Source organism: Diuraphis noxia, unplaced genomic scaffold (assembly GCF_037042655.1).
Source record: "Diuraphis noxia isolate RWA-SAM2 unplaced genomic scaffold, SU_Dnox_SAM2 contig0005, whole genome shotgun sequence".
Classification (NCBI taxonomy): domain Eukaryota; kingdom Metazoa; phylum Arthropoda; class Insecta; order Hemiptera; family Aphididae; genus Diuraphis; species Diuraphis noxia.
Window position 1 is genome coordinate 50,149,814 of NW_028301715.1, and position 21,220 is coordinate 50,171,033.

The following is a 21,220-nucleotide window of genomic DNA, read 5'->3' on the forward strand; positions in this document are numbered from 1 at the left end:
CTTGGTTTCGACAATCCATTGCATGGCGAGTGTTGTGAGACCGTCGTAGCTCGTGTATTGGAACGGCCGAAACACCTCGTTGCGGGTCTTACGCTGAGTCACAGCGGACCAAAAACGTTGACGAAATAATATGCAAAAATCATTATAGCTTTTAGGGGTGGGGATTAATGACTCGTACCACAGGCGTGCATCTCCACTAAGTCTACGTTGTGCATAAATTAATTGTTGGTCTGCTGACATTGGAACATTCTCAAAATACGCATCTAGTTGGTGGATAAAGTGTTCTGGATGGATGGAGCGGGTGTGTAGTGTTGGATCACTACCCAATTCCACTTAGTATGGCCCTGCGGGAACGTGGACCGCGTGATACAATTGAATTGTTGGCTGTGTTGACTGAGTTCAAAGAATCTACATCGTTCTGCGAGCAACGTCATGATTAGGGCTTGGAAGTTGTAGGAATTGCATATTGTTCTGTATGATCTCAATTTATAGCAGATCTAGCTAGAAATTTGAAATATACAATTGCGAGTTAAAAAATTGAAAATTGAAAATGCATATTTTGCATATATTGCCAATTTTAGCTACAAAGTGCATATTTCATTAATTTTATACACATATTATGCACATTTCATATTTTTCTAAAAATAATTAATTTTTTTCTTTCTTAACCTGTTTATTTCAACTAATATTGAATATAACTCAAAATGACCAACGAAGGTATTTATTGTCATCGCCATAGTCAATTACGGAGTTAATAACAGTGATGTACTGATGTGATACGCATTTAGTCTATCACGCTAGTATGCCGAAATACTTATTTGTAGTACTATCTTATCGTCGATAAGTTATTGTAAATATAATGATGGTTTTTTCGTTTATCGTAACTGTTGATTGTACACGATTGATGTTTGACAGTGACAGTTTCGTTTTAGACGTTGTATTGTTAGTAGGTGAATTGCGTATATTTTTGGAATTCAGAATAATATTTTTGTATATTTAAAATTTTTAATGCATATTTTGCAATTTTTTCGTGCAATTTTTTATGTATAGTCATGATGATCACCGACCACAACATAACAATAGTCAACCAAATCTTCAGAACGAACGGAGAGGACAGGACGACCGACAAGGTTACCGTGGAGGGTACAATCGAGACCACCGACAGAGGAATCAACCTGGGGCATCCGTTCACCAGTTAAATGTGTCAGGAAACGAAGAAGCACCTCGCCCGTGATTACAGTACGTGACGAGAGCCAAGATACATCTGTCTGCAACCAACCATCATCGTCTTCCACTGATTTTCCTGAACGCATTGTGCAACGTCCTGAGCTTCACGTTGACATTTTCGGTATAAGTACGCTAGCATGTTAGACTCCGGTGTGTCCATATCCACGGTCTCCGAACAGTTAGCTACGCTTAAGAATCAAGCTCCCGCACTATCAAAACTATCTACGCTGCCTGTAACGGGGGTAACTAATTCCACCACCATCCAAGGTCGAAGTAAGAAGATCACCCGGCAAGTGTATGTTCCGCAAGTGTTTTTGGACATGAAGCTCCAGGGATTTTTCTGGTGATCCCCCATCTGTCCACTTAAATGATTCTCGGCGATGACTGGCTCACCCAGTACGGTGTCGTGTTGAATTATGTAACACACCAGGTCGAGTTCCCGAAATGGAACAGCCAATAGTTTCGCCATTCCGACCAGAGGTTGAAGACAGTAAATCTATCCAGATAACCCAGGTGATTGTACATCAAGAACTAGATCGACTCATGCCCACTGCAATGGAACACTGCATATCTGACAATTCTTTCGTGAAGCAAGTATCGACACTGCCCCCCGTTCCGTGTCTCCCACTGGATTTTTTCGATCATTTGCAACCAGTTATCGATCCCCTTACAAAATCATGGTCCGAGTGTATAATTAACTTCCCCGAAGTCTCAGATAAAGAACGGTCAGAGCTCATAAGTGTACTGGAACAGTATCATAGTATTTTTGATGATCAACCTGGGCTAAAAAAATTATATAGTTGCCATTTTGAAGTATCAGAAGATGACCTTTCAAGGTGAAGCCATATCCAGTACCATTTTCCCGTATATCTGCAGTTGAAAAGGAACTCCAACGCATGCTTTCATGGTGGGAGGGGGGGTCGTCGAACGATGTTCCTCACCTCACTGCAACCCAATTGTTTGTGTAGCGAAGGCGGATAGCTCCGTCCGCTTATGTCTCGACGCCCGACGCGTGAATCAGTTGATTTTACTGATGCGTGATACGTCCTCACCACTTAATGAACTTTTGGCTCGGTTCGGGGGAAAACAATTTTCTCCAGTCTGGATTTTAGCGCCGGATATTGACAAGTTCCGTTACATCCAGCAGTACGGAAATTCACGGCGTTTGTTTTTGAAGGGCGGACCTATCAGTTCTGCGTTGTACCATTCGGTCTAAACATTTCAAATACAGCGTTCGGCAAAGCATTATAGGCTGTACTAAATATTAGAGTAGACGGGACAGACGACAACCTAGACAATCTTCACATATATGTCGATGACGTTTTAATTTCATCCACATCGTTTAACGATCATCTAGTACGTCTCGCTACTCTGTTCGAGAAAATCGCAATGGCAAGAATGGCATTGAAATTATCAAAGTGTAAGTTTCTCGGACAAAAGATCAAGTTCCTTGGACATATTGTGACTCTACTATGGGAGGTTAGGATCCGTCAAAACTTCAAGCCATTCACGAGTTCCCCCAGCCTAGGAATAAAAAAGAGCTACAATGGTTTATAGGTTTTTGTAATTTCTACCGGAAATTTTCGTGTCACCATGCCTCAATTATAAGCCCACTTATCGAACTCGTAAAAAAAGATTGCTCTTGGCGTTTTGGGTATGAAGAGCTGAAGCTGTTCAATGCGGTCCGTGAATCATTCACCAAACAATATCTGTCACATCCCCACTTCGACCAAAGTTTCTATCTTCAGACTGATGCGAGTAAAGTTGGACTCGGTGCTGAGCTATTTCAAATATCTCCAAGGGCGACACCCTTGGACCTCACACGTATGTGAATGTTGGTTATTTAATTATTATATTATACATGTTTCATCGTGGCCGGTACTCCTATTATTATTATCCATTATTATTTCTGATGGTACTTATTATTATTATTTCACCCGCCGGTAACCACTTGGTTGGAGCTGTGCGATATGATCCACTGTACCGTTGTGTATTTTACTATCATTATTTATTATACAACAAATGTAAATTATTATTCTCACTCTGACCGAGTTTTATGCCAGTCAGCTTTCTCGGCACTCACAAATAATTATTATTAACAAAAAAAAATAAACCTAGTTATTATTTATCTGTTTTCATGCTAAATGAGGTTATTATTGCTGGCAACCCATATTATACTGACCCAAATGTATCCCATCATTATTCTAATTATACAAAAATTCCACGGCAATCCGGCTTTCGGGTCTCGGCCCGTGGTTGATGACCGTAATACATGTTCGAGGCGGCCACATAACTCTCGATACATGAGAAATATATTTCGAGCAGTTACAAGTATATCAATAACTTAACCTAACTATTTAAACGTACAATTAACAATTAATGTGACAATCAACAAATTTTACAAATATAGAAGTAGTTGGTCTTGATGCTGCGCTGTTTTGTTGACAATATGTTGGTATAAATCATTTAATAAAAATAAATAAATTCTAATATATTAATTTTAGATTGAACTTACCAATAAATTATACAAATAAAGTTGTCGGCGAAGTATGAAATCTGATTCCCATATACATAATAATATTGGTGATAGAATAGAAGTATATTTTTAATTAAATTCAAATTTGTTAACCAAAATACAAAATTAAAACACAATCAAAACATATAATAGGTATGCATTGAAATAATTGGCTTAAACTCTAAATTTATATCTTAAATAATAAACATTATTTAGTATTTAGTTAAAACATATTCTTTGGTTAAATATTCAAAGAATAGTAATTAATTAATAATTATAATTCCATATTTGATAGTGAGAAACTAACATTAACGATTAACCAACAACCACAAGTTTTCAGAAACAGTATACCGGCATTTATTATCGTTTATTTACTAATACGTGATAAGAACGTATACCAGGAATCAGTAACCAGTAGGTACTATATTTTGTAACCATGATAGTAAATTGAAAAATGTTATTTTTATACTTTATAGCTGATACAGTCGCGCTGCTGCAGCTGGCTAGTCGTTCACTGACACTCGGTGTTCAGGTGGGAGTGGTGATAGGACAATTTTTTTTTTCTAATAGTATTGTTTATCTATCTTATTATTATCGATTATGACCGTTATGGGTATTAAATTGAGATTTCGTTTTTAGTGTTGGGTTTGTAAAATTGCCTAGTACCTAGCAGTAAATTGAACGAATATTTAAGCATTAATAAGTCGCAAACGGATAACTCAAATTAAATTCTGTAAACGAAAAAATTATTTATTTCAGTATGTTTATAGATTTTTGTTATTAAAAATAGGTATTACCATTTGAAAATCGAAATTTTATAGTGTTTTATAAAATAAGGGAGGAAGTTAAAATTATCAAAATTGTAACACACTCTAAAATAGTAAAACCTAGAAAGTTAAAAAAAAAAATGTTTTTTTTTTTTTAATTCCTTATACTTCCCGAGATATTAAATGGTTCGCGATAAAAAAATCAACCTGTATATTTAAAGTGTTTATATAATATTCAACATAATTTTGATAAGAAGTGTGATTTTATTTTTAAATATCTGCATTCAATTTTCAGAGTTTAAAAAAAAAACTGTTAGTTATAATCTAATATAATTAAATATTAACTTTAAACTATGTGTTTATATTGTTTATTCTATGCATGGCCTAATAGTAGACATATAAGTATGAATATCTTGTAACTAAGAACTCTATTTCAAATAAAGTTCAAATGATTTTTTATCTGTATTACTATGTTCTTAAATTAATATTCTACCGAAAAACTTGACAATTCATTCCAAACATTTGAAATAAATAACATAATTTTCCACTTTATAACATTTGATGAATATTTTATAAATATAAAATATATTATACACTTATTAATTATTATTGGGTATTCTCTGTCTTTTATAGAGATAGGTAAGTTGATTAAATTTTAAATAATTATTAAATTTTACACGATTTATTATATGCAACATATATATATTTAAAGTTTAATCTTATGTTTATATTATATCCAACATGATTTAAATAAGTAGTGTGATTTGTTTTTAAAAATATATCTGCATTCAATTTTCGGAGTTTCAAAAAAAAATAAATACTGATAGTTATAATCTAATATAATTGTTTTGGCCGAGAACGTACATTAATAGTACATGCGCTCGGTACCGTAATCTTCGTTACGCTGCACTCACACACCGACCGATCTGTGTACGTGTGTATATTTTGTATAGCAACTCAAAGTGGACGGGGTCGTCGAGCAAAACCAGATGGCAGAGAGTGCTAGTGTGCGGTGTTGTGTGTAGATGTGTATATTTGTGGTTGTGTAAGCTTAAAACTAATGACGGATATAGGTGATAGTACACCCGTACACCGCACATGCGCACAAGGCTTATCGTATTGTACAATAATTTTTAATTCTATTGCGTCTGCGACTTATCAACACACCGCATACTATCACAATAGTATATTACTGTTATATTTCCAATTTATGTTTATATTCATTATATCATGATTTATACAATAATATTATAACATATAATATCAATAGCATAATATCTAGCTTCTTCTCTAAGTGCTTCTTCTTTTTCCTTCTTTTTCAAGTTCTTCAACTTTCTATATTTATTATTATAAAATGTTCAGTTAGATAATATTATATATAATATATAATATAGTTTGTCGTCCAAGAGCTGCTTTCTTCACCATTTTTATAAAAAGTATATAATAAACTTATTTTATACTAGGTACTACTTACAACTTACTAGTACCTACTTACAAATTACAATAGAACTATTATAGTAATATAGTCTAGCTGATTATAATTTATAAGTCTATTTGGCTTTGGTCTATGCAGTATACAATTGTAGCGTCCCAGCATACAGGAGGACAAACGACTGGTGTTGAAGTAGATGGATTGAGTGTAATAAGTATAACAACTTAATTTGTGATTAATTTATTAGATATTTATTTGATTACTATGTAAATAAAACACTTTTACTGCACAACTGATTTAATTGTAAAATATTCTAAGTCCGAATAATTAAATTGGACTGGTGTTTGGCGTGAAGGTGCTTGCTCTGACTCTGGTGGCTCACGTCTGAATTGGGTCTAATCGGGGCTCTCCTATATAGTCCAGATAGTCCTACTCCCTGCGTTTCCTCTCCTATCGATAAGATACGTATGTGTCCATGGCCGAGTCGTGCAAAAGCGTACGCGTGTATTATTCTGATATCGCTGCTTCCCACGCCAATGCGACCGGTCGGCCACATCCTGGTTATTCGCGATACGTAATCTCCATAACCCGACGACATTAATCATATCTCTAGATACGCCTGCCAAGACTACGATTTCATATTTAATATTTCGTATATTTAATTCCAATTATGGTAATATTTTGGAAAGGCTAGAAGTTTGGCCTTCGATATAACTATTGAGGTCCTACACAATAGAAAATTGGTTGGCGAAATCATACGCCCCAGGGTCACTTATACATATCTACGTGTATATGCGTGTTTAGATGTCTCAGCGGGACGTCAGTACATAGCACAATAATGAATAATCAAGTTGTAATTATAAAATGGTATGTGTTAATAACAATGTTTTTGGTCGCAAGGAATGGCATCACTGCTGGCACGTTAGGAAAGACCGCACCACCCACCCGCATCCCGCCTGGATGTTCAGTCTATGAGTATAAGGTCTATGCCTATCCATGTATATATTATCTATGGAGTCAATGGCAGTCCGAAAATTGATAAGAGTGGTTATACGATGGTTACAGTCTGACCAACTTGAGGTGGCGTTGCACAGCAAGTCGAGGGATATTTTCGATTTGTAGAGCGTAGCGACGAGTGCCGCTAGCATGGCATCACTGACATTCATCACCCTACTTCGATATTCTAGTATCTATTCTGTCGTGGTATAACCACGGTTCTGTGTGAAATATTTATCTATGATATAATATCGGACTCGTATTGTTATCTGTAAATTTTTATAATATTCGGAGTAATAATTGTTCGGAGCATTATGTTATCGTGATAGTATAATATCAGACTAGTTGCATTCGTAACATTTTATATTCGGAGTAATATGTTCGTGGTATTATGTTATCGTGGTAGTACATCATCGTGGCAGTAGTAGCAACCCGAAGTGTAGACTACCACCAATTAGATAAGAGATATAATAATAATTTTTAATTTAAAATCGTAATATTGTTATAATGTTAATACAACATAAAATTAAATACTATTTATAGGTTTAAGATAAAAGCCAATCCAACCAGTCGTGGTGGTTTGTGTGCCGTATGGCATGGAAGTGGGTGTGAGGGGCTGACGGGGGTTTCAGTCATTCTGTTATCAGCTTGTATTTTGGCGAAATCTAAAATCTTATTTATAAATTCTCAGAAGTTAAAACCATTGTAAAATAATATTTTAAAAACAAAATCTACAATAGTACTTTACAAAATATTGGAAATTGGAATTGGAAATGAACATAAGAATGAAAAAAAGTAACTGATATTCTAGAATATAAATACTAATAAAAAGTATTTTTTAAGTATTTGAAATACAAAAAAGTATTTAAATATAAGTATTCGAATACTTAACAAGACTGCTGCTATGTGAGCTGATATAATTGACAAATATAAAATATATAATACGTAGCCCTCCTGGACCAACAAAATATAATATATGCTGCTATGTGAGCGCGTATAAACAGTAAATATAAATATAATATGTATAAAGGCTCGACCCTTATGGTCAAACAGACAAGTATAATAATATATTTAGATAGCTATTAGAGCAGTAATAACAAATAATATATGGATATAAAATAATAACAATTTAGTATAAAATAGACTCACAGTTTTATCGTCGCGCTGCTGGCCAGCTGCTACCAACATCTATATAATTAATAATAATAATACAAGATACACTAATTAAAAAACAATATTATATAATTTGATGAACGACATACAATAAACGACAAATTTACCAATTTAATAAATATAATTTTTACAGTAGTGGCGATTCGCGCCAGCGGTATATGATAAGGTGGCGATGAGCGCACACACTTAAAAAATACAATGTACATTTAATAATATTATAATAAATGTGGTGTTTCGCACCAAGCGGACAATCGGTATATAATAAGGTGGCGATTCGCGCCTACGCTGAAAAATACAATATGCAATAAGAAATAGTAATTATTATAACTAATATGGCGATTCGAGTAGGTACACATTATTATATTCTGACGGCGATTAGCGCTCGTAATAATATATTATATTCCTCGTAGGCACCGGTGCACCCTAAAAATATCCCCGTTAAAAATATCCCCGTTACAAATATCCCCCGTTAAAAATATCCCCGTTACAAATATCCTACGTTGAAAATATCCACGTTACAAATATCCCAATTAAATATATCCTATATTAAAAATTTCTCCAGTAGTATTATCCCTTAATTTATAACAATATACATAAAAAAAGATTTTTAAACTTTAAACTTTTTTTTACTTCTCATCAATTAGGTTATAGTTATATTAACATACATATTATTTGTAAATCATAGTGTATAATGAATATAAGTAGAATTCAATATAATAGTCATATAACACAGAACACTTTTAACATTATTTTTTAAATAAAATATACATATAAAAGATTTTTTTAAAAGAAAAACTACACGCAATGCCTTTTAAATAGTTAAATACAGTAACATGTTCATAATTAAGAACCACTTCTTTTAATTGTTTATCTAATTTCTCGTAAATTTTCTTTTCTTTTAACGGGTAGCTCACCAGACATGTATTTTTCAATTTTTGCTTCTTGAAGGCAATTAATTGTAATAATATTACTTAAATAAAAAAAAATGAATAATAATTGTATATTTTATTTACCTTGCTCTAATTGGAGACACTTGATAAATTTCCATATCGATGCATGATGAGCTCCTAGAGATCCATTAAAGGCATGGTGCCACCGCTCAACGGCATTGTTTGTGCTAGGCTTATTGTCAATAAATGATTGATAACAATTCCATAAATCAATATTAAAATGTGCTCCTCTTCGTCCTCTTCGCCCTAAACGTCCAATCCACGTGTCTTCAAAATACATTATTATAGATTCTAATACTTCTTCATTTTGTATATAATATTCTGATTCAATAAGCTCATCAAAGGCTTCGATTACTTTATTTAGTGGTATAAATGACAATGAACAAAGAAGTCGAACTTGTAATGCAAATTCAGAATCTTGACCATATTTTATCTGTAGGCCACTATTTTGTATTTTCCTCCAAACACACTGAGTAAAATGAAAAAAGCAACCTCTAATAACCGTCGTTGGAAATTCTTCTTTAAAAGTTGATATAAAAGCATTTTCAAAGTCAACCATTAACATAGATGGCTTCAGATTTGGTTTCTTAGTTTTCAAAAATTTCTGAATACGTTTCTTTTGTTCGGTCAGTCATTAAAATATAAATTAAAGGATACGAATTCTACTTATATTCATTATACACTATGATTTACAAATAGTATGTATGTTACTATAACTATAACCTAATTGATGAGAAGTTAATAAAAGTTTAAAGTTTAAAAATCTTTTTTTATGTTATAAATTAAGGGATAATATTACTGGAGATATTTTGAATATAGGATATTTGTAACTGGGATATTATTAACGGGGGATATTTTGAACGAGGGATATTTTGATGCATGGGATATTTTGAGGGGGAACCGTAGGCACCATGGAACGGACTGCCAGCCGTTAAATAATTGTTAAATAATAATCGCCAGCCGATCCGGCGGCGTACGATAGCGCTTTAATCTGTATATTATCTGTTCGCGCCAAACAAGTTTTCTCGCTGAACGTAATGCTGCGTGACGGCGGACCGTCCTAATCACTTCCCTCCCGTATCTTCCACTCCACTCCGTCCTTTCTGTATTAAATTGTTTAATTATCATAAATTATTATTATTTTGGGCGCACACATTATCTGAGAGCACGGCAGTGAGCCAGGCATAGCATATTTTAACATACAAAGTACGGGTGCCCCCCAGTGATATTTTAATGCTACCTACTGGTGGGTGATCGTGCCACACTGCCACTGACTATTTTTTTTTTATAATACATTCTCATAACGACCGATAGGTACCAATGTCAATTATTATGTATAAAGAACATAAAACTATTTTAAGCTTTCGACTCTTGTATAGTTTATCCCATACTATATAATAAACAATAATAATATTTTATTGAATGTAGAACATGTCACATGCTCACAAATATTTTGTCGGAATTGTTTATATTATATACCTATTGATAATATAAATCATACGAATAGATATAGTTGTACTGATGTAGTACGAAAATAGTACACGCAATTTTAACGATGCTATCAATTTCTTCGGAAGTCGTCGATCGTCACCGTAAATTGAAGGTTGGGTGGGAATAAGGTGCTATATTACAACATTTCTAATTTTCTACATATTTTGAATTTCGTCCTGTACTCCTGATGAAAGACAGGCGAGGCGACCATACACTGTATAGGTAAATTTTATACTACTTTTATACAATTGTTTAGAAGTATTCATATTTCATAGCATTGCTCTGTGATTGAAATATCAATTACTTATACTCGTCCAGGGCCGGATTGGATAGTCTCGGCCCTTCGAGAAATATTTTTCAATCGGTCCGTAATTTGCAACCAAAAGCCCATATTGGACGAATTTTAGTATTAATAAATAGTAATGATCTTATCCTGTTTGTTGACTGTATACCTAGTGTATACTATTATAATATAGCTGTCATTAAAATGCTAAGTTTCTGGAATCTAAAGAGAGAAGAAGGAAACTAACTGACCCAGATCTATACCAGAATCAAGAATTTATACAACAATTTTTTTCCATAGATTCAAACATATAATTTTAAATTTTAACACGTATTTTTTTAAATACAGATACTGACATAGGCGTAATCTGGGGGGGGCAAGAGGGGGCAACTGCCCCTCCAGATATTTTATTGAGGGGGCAATAGTATCGTTTTGCCCCCCTTTAAAAGTTATAACTTATAATTCAATTTCTATTTTATCATAGCAAAATTAAACAGCATAATGGATTGTTTGATAATTAATAACAATAGATTTATCGTTTTGACTTTTTGAGTGCCTAAGATATTTATTAATAGTATAATTATAAACCGAGCGCCTTCATAATAACGTAATACAAGGAATTGCAGATAGATGACAGTGATGGCATGGCGGGTTATTAGTTATTACCACAATAGCACAATGCGGACTATGATAAGTTATATATTTGCATTTTTAGTTTTACTACTGCTTGCCCCCCCTCCCCCCCAGGATTGACTCCAAGTTACGCCACTGGAAGTAGTATGAAATAGCCGATTCTGATACCTCATCCCTGAGCCAACTGAGCCTCAACCCTCAACCCTCCACCCCAACTGAGCCAACTGAGCCTTATCCAGCATCCCGCATCCTGCCACCGCCACCACCACCACCGCTGCCACCGCAACCCACCACCACCGCCACCAACACCACCACCACCGCCGCTATACCATTATAATTGAAAAATGCCCCCACCTATTATAGAGACTCCTGACTGAAAGAGCCGTTTGGCACCACCGCAGTGGTGGCGGTGGTGGCGGCGGCGGTGGCAGTGGCGGGTGCGGGTGCGGGATGAGGCTCAGTTGGCTCAGTTGGCTCAGTTGGGGTTGAGGGTTGAGGGTTGAGGCTCAGTTGGCTCAGTTGGCTCAGGGTTGAGGTATCAGAATCGGCTATTTCATACTACTACTGGATACTGATAAAAATGTATATACTCTGTTCTACTTATTTTATCAAAGTTTTATTATTGAAAAATCGGTTATTTTGATATAATAATAATATCTCAAATTCTCAATAAATAAACCTATATACAACTTATAGATGTATTTTTCAGTAGAGTACAGTTAATAAACCTATATCAAAATTGTTGAGATAGGAGAGTTGATTTTCTTTCTATGTTCCTCTGGTAGACAATTTTATTGAAGTGCCACCCAGTGAAAATTACTTAAAATATGCTCTAGCGCCAGGCCAAGTTACAGCAATGCCAGTGTATCTTTACACGAACCAATTCGACATTTCTCTTAAGATCTCTGTTTCCTCTTAAGATAAACTTTTGAAATTTAAAACACAGATTAACCTCTAGTAGCTTAGGACGCTGTAAGAAAATGAGCCCTTAATATTGTGCCATTTAAAAATGGAAGTATTTCAAAATTTGCAATATTGTTACTGACTCACTCACTCACTGGTCATCAAAATCAAAAAGACACTTCCCGTATAGGTAGAAACGTGAAATTTGGCACAAAGGTAGATTTTACAGTGTAACTAAAGAGAAAAATCTAAAAATTGAATTTTTTTCAAAATGAATGCCTCTCCAGAGTGTGTATTTCAAAAATATAAAGTGGTGCGCTTATAGCACGCATAAACGTTTACTTTCAAATAGCGTTACAATATGGTAATAAGAAATTGTTTGTAGTTGACTTATATATATATAAATATATATATATATTTATAAAACAAAATCATGTTTTCGTACATTTATTTTATTCAAATACAAAATATAATATACTCATACAAATACAGAATATTTTAATAATATTCGTCGGTTTGCGAACGATAATTTTACGTGATAACGTCACAAAACACATTGATGACAAATTGCATAATGCATACTCTTATGAATTTAATGGAATTATTAGTTACCGAAATAGCCACGATCGTATCGTAATCGCGACGCATCGTGTTGGTGTGGTTTGTGGTGGCAAGAAAGGAAAGGTCGTAGTGTCGACGTGTCGTACGCCCGCGCATGAACATAGCAGCGCGCGCGGGCGTTCACAAATATTTTCCATTTCACCACCACAGTGGAGTCGCGATAGGTGTACAGCCGCGCTAGGTGGGGATAAAAAATTATTATTTTAAAAAATAAAAAATAAAAATAAAAAAAAATAAATAATAAAAACACGTCGTCGAACGACGCTGAAGCCCGCAAAAATAAATGATATCCCCAACAAAAACATAACAGTGAAAAAAGGCCAAGTTCCAAACTCCTTCCCAAAAAAGTCGGCCTATCAAAGTTGTGAAATCTACATTGTGGCCAAGTCTGCTATTTTTTAATTCATAACCTCAATGCACTCCTACATTACAAAGCAATACTTCTCTTTTATTTGTATTATTTAACACTTGGTCAGTTTCTGAATGAGGAATTTCACTGTTATGTTTTTGTTGGGGATATAATACTTCACAAAACAATAAAAAAATAAATAATTTTGTGCGTGATTGTGTGTGTGTGAGTGACGCGGGCCCGCGTAATAGCCGTTTGAATTCAAACGGCCTTTGCGTGGCAAACCGCGCAATTACTTCTCTTTTCAACCGCCAATTGACGACGGACGACACCGACACGCGATAAGCGCGCCTGGAACGGTCGATCCGCCGAGACTCCGAACCGGTCGACAGTAGAGTGAGTTCTCTGACCGACACTGAACGACACGCGCTCCTCATCACCCCGCTATTTTGATTTTCGTGTTGATCATTTTCTGGCGGTTGTATTTTCAACCACCACAATAAAAAAATAATTATACCGCGAACTGTTTGTGTTTTTCTTTTCACCACTTCCTACACTAGTGACACCACTGACTCACGCGGTATCCGTCCAGGACCGCCACATGAGTCGGTCGGTGTATTAATTGGTCGTATTATTGCGAGCACGGCGTTGACGGCGGCGCGAACATTAACCTTAAACTATGTGTTTATATTGTTTAATTCTATGCATGGCCTGATAGTAGACAATAATATATAAGTATGAATATTGAATAATGAATACAATGTGTTCCGGGGCGAAGTGATCAGCCGCCGTCATACGAAAGTAGACCTGAAATAATGAAAAAATAACCTTTAAAGGGGGGGGTCTAACTCTTTTATTTGTTAAGTTATTGGTAAATTTAAGTTTCGTAAACCAAACCAAACCTACCACAGATTTTTTTATGTTTCTCCGAAACTTTTCAACTTTTAGACATAATTTTTTATATATTATTTTAAAGCCATTTAATTATCCTATCAATCAACATACGCAATTAAACCAGATTTATATTTTAAAATAAGTTCAAATGGTCTTTTATCCTAAATGTTTAGAAATTTATATTTTACCATAAAACTTGAAAATTCATTGCAAACATTTCAAATAAATCATTTGATTTTCAACTTTAATCGTAACATTTGATGCATATTTTATAATTATAAAATATATTATACACTTATTAAATATTATCGGGTATTCTTTGTCTATAATAGAGGAACGTAAGTTGATTTAATTTTGAATAATTATTTATTTTACACGATTTATAATATGCATCATAAATATGTTTAAAGTTTAATCTTATATTTATATATTATTCAACATGATTTAAATAAGTGTAATTTTATTTTTGAATTATCTGCATTCAATTTTCCGAGGTTAAAAAAAAACTGTTAGTTATAGTCTATTATAATTAAATATTAACCTTAAACTACGTGTTTTTTTATGTTTAATTATATGCATGGCCTGATAGTAGACATTTAAGTATGAATATGTTATATCTAAAAACTCTATTTCAAATAAGTTCAAATGATTTTCTACCTAATTATTATGTTTCGAAATTTATATTCAATCAAAAAACTTGAAAATTCGTTCCAAACATTTCAAATAAATCACTTAATTTTCCACTTTAATCGTAAAATTTGATGAATATTTTATAAATATAAAATATATTATACACTTATTAATTATTATTGGGTATTCCCTGTCTTTTTTAGAGTTAAGTAAGTTGATTAAATTTTAAATAATTTTTAAATTTTAAACGATTTATCATATGCAACATGAATATATTTAAAGTTTAATCTTATATTTATATAATCTTCAACATAGTTTAGATGAGAAGTTTAATTTTATTTTTTAATAATTTTATCCAATTTTCCTATTTAAAAAAAAAAAATTTTAGGTTTGATCTATTATAATTAAATATTAACATTAAACTACGTATTTATAATATCTAAGTCTATGCATGGCCAGTAGTATAAAATAGAGAATTCAATCACAAGATCCTCATCCTCCTCCTCATCCTCATCCTCATCCTCATCATACGCCACCACCACCACCACCACCACCTCTCCTACTCACCGCTCGCCCATAGGTGCCACCGTCCCACCACCACCACAACACCATATCCTCACCATCACCACCACCACCACCTCTCCTACTCACCGCCCGGCCATAGTTGCCGCCGTCCCACCACCACCACCCTCCCGGCCATGGGTGCCGCAACCGGTACACCACTCTCCGCCCCAACACAACATCCAACTACTCGACGCCGCCGCCGCCGTTGTGACGTATAATATTATTATTATCAGTGGAAATAATGCAAAAATTTATTTCGATTGTCCAGGACTCGACCTCGAATCTCTTGCCTCACAGACGACTGCTATAATACCACTGGTCCACCAGACCAATTATGTGCATATTATTAGCCATTTAAGTGAAGTATATTTAATTATAGGTACGCTATCACATTCCTGCGAGCAGTTCTATACCCTAAACAGATATCACTTAACACATTACTGTGAACAAAATACCGTGAACTTAATATTATACAGTTTACGAGTAGGTACTATCTGTAATTTAATATTACATGAATATAACACAGCGGTTACAAGTCCGATCTTTGGGTACTAACTGTTATATTTTCTAGTAATGTGCATCTATATACGCATACTCATCAGACTTATAATACCTTTATACCTATATTGTTCCACGCACACGTGCGCGCGCGCACACACACACACACACACACACACACACACACACACACACATTATCATGTGCATTATAAGACATTATATTTACTACTTATTATATATACTAGTATACCGGCCATAGATGCCACTACTGGAACCACAGCCACCGCCACCACATCCCACCGCTTCCCGCCCACCCATAGGTGCCGCCGTCGGTACACCGCTCCCCGCCCCGCCTCCACATCCCACCGCTCACTGCCCAGCCATAGGTGCCGCCGTCGGACGTGACATGTGATATATGGAAATAATGCAAAAATTTATTTCGATCGTCCGGGATTCGAATTACCACGGTATACATATATAAAACACTCATATTAGGTATACTTGATATAGTCTCCCACTACAGAACCGTTTCCCCACTATAAGTTATTATCCTCACCATACTCGAAACAATTAGTTAATAATTCAGTGTATGAACATTCAGTCTTTGTTTTGTTTTAACAGTGTCAAGTCGCGAGTTTTATAACAGTGTTATTATGGGTGGATCAATCAGTGAAATGAATCGGTTGTACAAATATGTTGCGCCTACATCTCCGACTGAACTTATCGATTGCACTAATTTTACAATCGATTTTGAAAACCGTAAATTTTTAAACGTTGGTTTCGATTCATAAGATGAGTTCAATATCGTTGTGCAAATAATTACACCGTCGCGCTATGTAAATATTTCTCCAGACTTCTTGAGGCGTATTTACTCAGTGATGGGCCATGTTTTATCTTACATTCTGGATACTACTGTACGTTATAAAAAAATTATTTTTTTGGAAGATGAATTTGTATTGCTCACGAGTATGGTATATAAGGGAGAGCATGTTTTGGTCATAGAGTCTAAAAAAATAGACGGATGTAGAACTATATTAAATCGAAGAGATCTTATGACAATTCAAGATTTAGAGAGCACAATTCTTGAAACCATAACAATGAAAATCGCCATCACACGACCTATTATTTTAAATCAAATCGATCAAATAACCGACTACCTTAAAACCGATTTTAATGTTGATAAATCAGCGAAACTTGAAGAACTAGTTTCAATAACAAAAGGAATTCATGCCGAATTAATCACAAGCCATATACCGAAAAACAAACAGAGTTTCATACATCAGATAAAATTACTCGCAACTGAACAGCTGGCAATCAAATGGATGGAAAAGCTGAATAACTCTATAAATGTATGAAAATTTATTTAAATATTTCGATAGTTAAAATTTTCGTATCATGATTACTTATTTTTATTACAGAATAAAACGGAAGCTTTTAACGTTGACATATCGCCACCAAGATACTCAATTTTGTCACCGTCGATTATACATGACGAAAACGATTTATCACAGTCACGGGTAATTTAAAAATTAAAAAAAAATATTTTTCTCGAGTTAACCGTTATTTTATTTTTAGGGTGCTGACGAGGACAGGGGGTTTCGAGAATACTTTTCAACACGTTCGAGTTTACCAACGAGGGCACCAATTCGGAAAATCAAACCTATGGTAATACACACATTATTTACTTGATAAACGGATATTGATAAATTTTTATTACAGGCTGTTGACGAGAACGATGGGCCGACTTACTTTAACAGATTTTCACCATCCCCACCATCTTTGTTTGACTAAACAGACGGCAAGTCTCAATCAACTCAGAGGAATACGAAATTAATTTTTTATTTAATAATATCTTATTAATGATGATAATAAATATTCTTTATATCATAACATGTGTGTTATTCATTTCGTTATACCTATCCCTACCATAAAGGATAGAGTAGGGATTAATCCCCGCTCCACACGGCAGCACTGCATAAAACGTGTGACACGAGCATAGGACAAGTCAGTCGTAACCCGCTCTTCAAGAAGTGACAATTTTGTGCGTTTGATCCATCATAATGGCTAGTCAACTTATCGACTGTTCGACTTTTTTCGTGGACGATAATATTTTTATAAATATAGGTCTAGATCCGGATTTCTTGTTAAATTGTTTTGTATGTATTACAAGTAACATGCAATGTGTAAAAATGAGTGTGGACTTATATGAATCGCTTAATGTATTACTTAAAAACATCAATTTTTTACTACCATCACATTTACTGTTAGAGGAGTTTAAATTGATGTCAATCGAAGAATGCAACGGCAACAACATACTGTCAATCAAATGTTTGCTTCAAGACCAGAATGTGCAGTTGACAAAAGGGGATGTTGCAAGGATCTTACAGTTAAGTGGTGCCATTGAAGAAGTTATTCAGATGAAAACAATGTACACACGGCCCACTGCATTGGATCAGGCATGTAAGATTTCAATGTTTCTCGGAAAGGAAATGCCGTTATCTAAAGATACAGCCATAACCGATGTTGAAGATTATTTGAACCGCATCGAAGTTAGGAAACTGAAAGAATGTATTCCAGTCGCAGGTACTTGCTTAATAGCAGATTTGAAAATCAAAGCACTCAAACAATTAGCAAGAGGCTGGTTATCTTATTCGGCAAAAATTGAGGTAATACAAACATATTTTTGCATATTATTTTATACTAAACAAAAACATTTTTTTTTTAGACTGAAGTCAGCAGATCTAAGACAAGAGCATTCGTAGCACGTGAAAGGGAAATAGCAAGCCGTAGATTGAGTTTTGGAAAATAATTAATTATGTAATATTTTATTGTGACTTTGGTACATTAATAAAAAAAAAAAAAATGTAATATTTTATACTTACATTTTTATTGTGGCTTTGGTCGATGATAATAAAAAACAACTTGATGTTTAAAAAAAGTATTTTTATTTACAAACTATTTACAATTTCCTTACATCACCATTAAAAGGGTTATAAGTTATAATTTGATCGTGTAAAATGAGACAATAAGCTGCAGTCTTCGCTGGAATGGCTTTGCCTGTTTCGAACTCGATGCGTAAATCAACAGTCGACGATTTTACGTTGTCGTTTTGTCGTGATAAATCTACGACTATGATTGGTACGTATTGTTCAAAAATGGTTTTTGACAGTAGAGGCTCACTATATTCTCTATCGTAGTATGATTTTTGGAAATCTGTATATGCTTTATATAAAATGGCCGTAACGTTGTTTGTGAAATCTGAACGGAAATCTTCGTATGGATACACTTCAGAATTTAGATGTATTTTAAGGTTTTTCAGGTAACAGTGATCGAATCGTCCAGACGGATTAAATAAATTATTTTTTCGATCTGTTTGAAAGCCAATTAATGCAAATCTGGGTTTCTCGAGCAAACTGCTCGATTTAACCGTCCACGAATGAGAAGTGTTCTGAGGGAGAACCGGATATTCGCACAAGTCCCAATTTCTGAACGCACACGAGAGTTGTTTACGAGAGTCTAATACTTTTAATAGTTTTATTTTTTCTTTGTCACTCACTCTGATAACCGGCATCTTCCAAATAATTTTACTCAGCTCAATCACTGCTTTTTTGAGTTTTTCTTTATTGTCATTCGCAGTGGTCTCGGAAACGTACAACGCATCAGAGTCCGTAGACGATCTGTTTAAAATGATTTGTTGGTTGTAGTTGAGTAGTATTTTTTTATAATCTTCACAAAATCCTAACAAGTGTTTTAGCGGGATACAACCAGCAAATTTGTTATTTAACGTGAAATTTTTATTTTCACTGACATTCATTTCTACGTCCCAAGCAGCATTTTTTAGATTGTTCAATTCATTCGGTGTGTGTGAGCAAAACCCTTTAAGACTCGATGATATTCCAGGAGATTTTAATTTTTGTATTTCAACACCGTTAATTTCATACCGGATTTCAGAAAACAAAAACGCCAAACCATTATTTGTAAAATTAATTTCGTTCGCATTAATTTCGTTCGCATGTGATGCAATATCTGCCGGTATATTTAATTTACCTTCAATATAGAGATAGCTCTCGCAGGGGAGAGTGTAAGCGTCCATATTTTGAATGGATATTCTAATTTCGTCGTTATTGGATAAAGCTGTTGAAGAATAGGGGAGGAAAGAGTGGTACTGCATTTGAGTTATTTTGCATTCATCTTCATATCCGCCGGCCACGTCCAAATACATGTCATCCATGATTATAGAACTTTTAAAGACCGTAGAAATGATAGATTGTTCTTTGTTAGTTTCTTTACAATCGGCGTACGTCTCGACGTATTAATCTTGTTAGTAGAACTGTAGCGACTCTTGATAGCATTTCTTTTTATATAGCTGTTGAACTTAATAGCCATTTTAATGTTTAATTTGTATACGAACTGTGATTGGCTCCCCTCTTAAATTGATCAAATTATTATCTTGATCTCTTAGTACTATATTCACTTTACTTATAGACGAAGAATTAAGCCGGTAGAAAACTAAATGTTTTGGGACTTCTATGATTTTATGTCCAGGCGGTGAAGAAGGGAAAAACTCGTGTATAGTCTGGCTCGGTATACCATTACTGAATGAACCAGAAATTAGATTGCAATCTATTTTTATACAGTTAACTTTCATTATGTTGACTATCCGTTCAGATTCGTGTTGTGTCTTGGCAGAATAAACTTTATTCTCAAACCCTAATATTTTCGATATATTATGTTCAATAGTGAAATCAACATCATGACTACACGTCATCGAGCATTTCAATGTGCTTCCATCGGCCTTGAGTTGAAACAAAGTAACATGATTCGGTAATAGTTTTTGAATCATCGACTCCAAGTTAATTATTTCGTATGATCCCGTAGGTATAGTCACAGTCACACATTTTCCGAGTAAATCGTGAAAACCTATTGTATTGCAATCCGGTTCTACGTTTGGTATAGAATTATGTGTTTGCAGGCTTAAAAGACACAGCTGAGAGGTATTTTGTACTTCTAACGGCGGGAAAATATCACAAGACATTTCGCTGGAATTACCGTTTAATGTTATCGTGTACATGATAAAAATTTCAAACACAAATGACCACAATTATATGTGTTATAACGTTGATGCCTAGTGTAATTATATTGTATTTTACACCCGCTGAGGTACGATTGTAGTTCCAGTGGTGGTGATAGATTTCCAAAACTGTCGTAATATTCTACTTGTTTTCCGATTTTCTTATACGCTACCCAATGAGTTCCGGTACTTTTTTCAACGTCCAAATTGATAACAGCCGA

At 34.4% G+C, this 21,220-nt stretch overlaps 3 protein-coding genes across 3 annotated transcripts; 2 read left to right on the forward strand and 1 right to left on the reverse strand.

The window, feature by feature from the left end:
• Positions 1-16,384: 16,384 nt before the first annotated feature.
• Positions 16,385-17,818, forward strand: LOC149055478 (uncharacterized). Its single transcript, XM_089229722.1, has 4 exons — positions 16,385-17,277; positions 17,347-17,445; positions 17,504-17,593; positions 17,648-17,818. The coding sequence occupies exons 1-4, from the start codon at positions 16,807-16,809 to the stop codon at positions 17,717-17,719; spliced, it is 732 nt and encodes a 243-aa protein (XP_089085848.1). The 5' UTR covers positions 16,385-16,806; the 3' UTR covers positions 17,720-17,818.
• Positions 17,819-17,828: 10 nt separating this feature from the next.
• On the forward strand, positions 17,829-18,853 carry LOC149055479 (uncharacterized). The gene is made up of 2 exons (XM_089229723.1): positions 17,829-18,594; positions 18,654-18,853. The coding sequence occupies exons 1-2, from the start codon at positions 17,989-17,991 to the stop codon at positions 18,735-18,737; spliced, it is 690 nt and encodes a 229-aa protein (XP_089085849.1). The 5' UTR covers positions 17,829-17,988; the 3' UTR covers positions 18,738-18,853.
• A 34-nt stretch (positions 18,854-18,887) lies between these two features.
• Positions 18,888-20,159, reverse strand: LOC149055480 (uncharacterized). Its single transcript, XM_089229573.1, has one exon. It carries the CDS (start codon positions 20,157-20,159, stop codon positions 18,888-18,890), a length of 1,272 nt encoding a protein of 423 aa, XP_089085699.1.
• Between the last annotated feature and the right edge of the window lie 1,061 nt (positions 20,160-21,220).